Source organism: Anneissia japonica, unplaced genomic scaffold (assembly GCF_011630105.1).
Source record: "Anneissia japonica isolate Jap-2015-1 unplaced genomic scaffold, ASM1163010v1 scaffold284916_len28856_cov111, whole genome shotgun sequence".
NCBI lineage: Eukaryota > Metazoa > Echinodermata > Crinoidea > Comatulida > Comatulidae > Anneissia > Anneissia japonica.
In genome coordinates this window covers 22,584-26,156 of record NW_022712457.1, presented here as the reverse complement: position 1 = coordinate 26,156, position 3,573 = coordinate 22,584, and the positions used below count along the sequence as shown (strand labels likewise).

Sequence of the window (3,573 nt, the reverse complement as noted above, 5' to 3'; positions counted from 1 at the left end):
AAGTCATGGTCAATTCTTTACTTTAATTCTCGATTCCAAAATTACTGTGATGCTCTGTTAATTTGGCTATCACTCGCATATAATTACTTTAAGCTTACAAGCCTTGTACTTTTATCTTAAAATGTGCCTTGACTGATATACCCTTTAGCTGACACTCCTCAGTCCACATCTTTCCTTTCAGATATTTTATGTTCAACTCCTGGCTAGATCCCTCTTTACTGAACCCATTTGATAACATAATTGCATACTTTTACACAAGTGCACGAAATATATTCTGACACTTTGCCTTATATGTCATTAATATTCATGTAACTTATTTCCATTCACAGACCGTTTACCGCGAGTCATACATCCTATGCATATTCATTAATTTACGATTTAGTTAACAGTACTGTAAAGTAGAATGAAATATTCTAATATTGTGACACCTTCCATATTTTGTTTAAATGAGAAAGTTTTCTGACAATTTTTTTTAAATTGAATATTTTAAATTGCAGGTGCTAGCACTCTTGGAGAATAACCTGCTAAACCTTGGACATACCTGGATGAAACGCATTGACTTTGGCTTCTGCATCTTGTGTAGTGCTTGCGACAGGGAGAAGAATCACTTCCATGAACTCAAGAAATGCCTGAAAGCAAAGTGTGTTCCTTGTGGGAACCATCGGCGGATGAAGACTAAACGGTTCCAACGCTTGTTTGGGGAATCCGGAGCAATGCAAGGTAATATTGTACAAACCTCAATTTCTACTCGTACTAAGATATATTGTTTTTGTTTATTGTTGTTAATAAGTATTAATAAAAAAACTTTTGCCTCCTAGGTTTTAGTGTATAAAAATTGTACTTGAGAGTTGGATACGTGGCATGCCTAGTAGTTTACAATTCCCAATCCATGGCATATTAATGATGGATCCATTTGTAATTTTGTCATTATCAAATTTTGTTTTATGTTTTTTCTCATAATTAGTACTATTTCGTAAAAACACTTTTTCAGTGATTATATACTTTCATACATATTGAAAACAATGATGGTCGTTACATAAATGTTTGAATGACCTGAAGACATTGATTGTTTATTTCAGAAATGCCAAAATCCCCTGCTGCTCAGGTAAAGCACAAGGTGCCTGTTTTCCTGCGGTCACTAAACGGAGTCTTCAAGGAAATCTCATCACCTATCCTGCCATTTGACCTTATGACAGAGATCTGCGTCCTCCTCGACCCGTTGCACCCACTTTCCAATGATTGGCGTGGCCTAGCCTCAAAGCTTGGCTATGATCGTTATATCAACTACCTGTCCATGAAACTTAGCCCTACCATGTGCATACTGAATGGGTGGTCTGAGAAAGGCTGGTCAGTTGAGGATCTTAAGGAGTGTATGATGGCCATGAAACGTCATGATGTTGTACACTTGATTGACAAACAGCTCCCAACCGAAGGTTGAAGATGGGAGACTCAGCAATGCATTGTGCATTCTCTGTCAGAAGCGTCTGCATAACAGTAGAAGAATATGTACGCTGCATCAGGGGTGGCGCCAGCAGGTGGGCTGGCTGGGCGTCGGGGAGCCACAATAAAATCTGGCAGAGAAAAATGAACCATGGTAAGGCTGAGGTGCAGGCCCTAGGTGTATGATTGTTGTGAAAATTTAAGCTGTGATCTAACCATGGTCCATTTTTGCACACCCAATACCCCCACATCTTTAACAATTGTAAGTGGCCCAAGGTGGGTTGGTCCATCTGAGAGAAAAAAGCTGTAGCACCCTTGTACTATACCTGGTGCTGCAGTAATTGGTGCTCCTAAAATAATAATATTCTTTGTGTAATATATGAATGATATTGAAGTCTTTCACACTATGATGGTGATGTTGATGCAAAATTGGACAAATCTTGTATATTGACATGTAAATTTTGGCATTACTATTTTGTACATACCAACCACTTTCAAGTCTATATTTTTACTTTATTTTGTATACTAATCAATTAAATGCTTTTGTGACAAAATATAAATAAACTGCAATTTGTAATTTTATATAATTATATAATTTTATAATAGAATGTATTTTCTTAACATTACTGTGATCTTAAACTTTTCGTGAGAGCAGGTAACTTTAAAAGAATTTCCTAAGGGCCAACATGTGTTTGCAATTAATCCAATGAGAAAATTTGATCCAACAGATGTCATAAATATTTTGCGTGCTATGTAAGATATGATTATATCTCCATGATACGATACATCTTCATTCTCACAACAGTATACTACATCTGAGATATGGAACCTAAAATCTCGAATTAGAAATAACTAGAATTATGTAAAGTTTGTGAAAACAAACAATAAACTTCAATAAATGTTTACATATTAATGAGATGGAATAAATACTAAAGCCCTATCCAGACTATGAAATTTTATTTGATAAAAATATGTGACGTGCCTAAATATGATGACATCACATCATGACCATATATAGGCACAACATGACTAAATATGGACATACAACAGTTTTTGTCAAAGAAAATTTGATAGTGTGGACAGAGCTTAATACTACCAGTATGACTGCTCCCTGATGCTACTACAAAGAAAATGAGATGGATATTGGAACTGAATGTTGGTAGTTTAATTGTTTTGTGGGCTATGATAATTCTCACGGCTACCTAAAGGTCCATTATATTGCTACTCTTTGTCTTTTGGCTGAATTGAATTCATGTATGCACCTTTCAGACAAGGCTTTTTGTTGACACTATCAAAACAAGCCTAAATCATTAAGGAAATATCCTCCATGCCTAAATATTCTGTGTTCATAGCCATTGGAAGCATCTTGCAACTGGTTTAACGATATATATAGTGGATTTATTGACATGCATTAAACTTCTGTGCTTAAAATATTTGTATTGTATAATTTTGTATCCTCTCATTGGTGAAATAAATTACATTCTTTTACAAAGTTCTATTTACTTGTGTTTTTTGTTATTGTGGTTTGATTTAGAAACACAAATGCAAAAACAATCACTAATATTGTAGGTAAAGGTAAAGGCAATGGTAGGAGAATAATAACTGGTCCGTGACTACCTAGCAGCTTCATGGTAGCTACATGTTCACATCATTCCACAACGCCAGGGGCTGAAATGAACCGTAACTTCTGGGTAACCCACTACTTTTCCGAAAGATGCAATGGGTTCTTTAAGTGCACACAAGCCAAATGTATACACTACTGGGCCTTCATTTTAAGTCCTTATCCGAGAAGACCGAGTCTGAAACGGCCATTTATAAATAAATATATTGATAATTTTATATCAGAACATTTATGGTAAATGGAAAACAGACAAGAAAACAAACGTATGACAAACTAATTTATTGACTAATTCATAAGTCTCCATTTACCTTAAGCATTAATAAACATGCAATCAAAATATATATTGCGCAACAAACAATAAAAAGAAACGTATCTCTAAAGAGATATAATCAGGTACGAAGGTTAGTTAATAATAATCAATATTGGTTAGGGGGAAACTTGGTTAGGGGCGACTTGACTGGCATCCGCTGGAATCAGCGCCGCTCCTGCCTTACCGCTCGGCCACTCAACTC

The 3,573-nt window shown here is 35.7% G+C and overlaps 1 protein-coding gene across 1 annotated transcript in view; it reads left to right on the top strand.

Moving 5' to 3' along the window:
* Positions 1-2,932, top strand: part of LOC117107802 — a gene marked incomplete at its 5' end in the record, with an annotated part of 5,626 nt that extends 2,694 nt beyond the window's left edge. The window contains 2 exon segments of the mRNA XM_033249578.1: positions 498-720; positions 1,080-2,932. Of these exon segments, the coding sequence (XP_033105469.1) occupies positions 498-720; positions 1,080-1,438 (582 nt within the window).
* Positions 2,933-3,573: the final 641 nt, after the last annotated feature.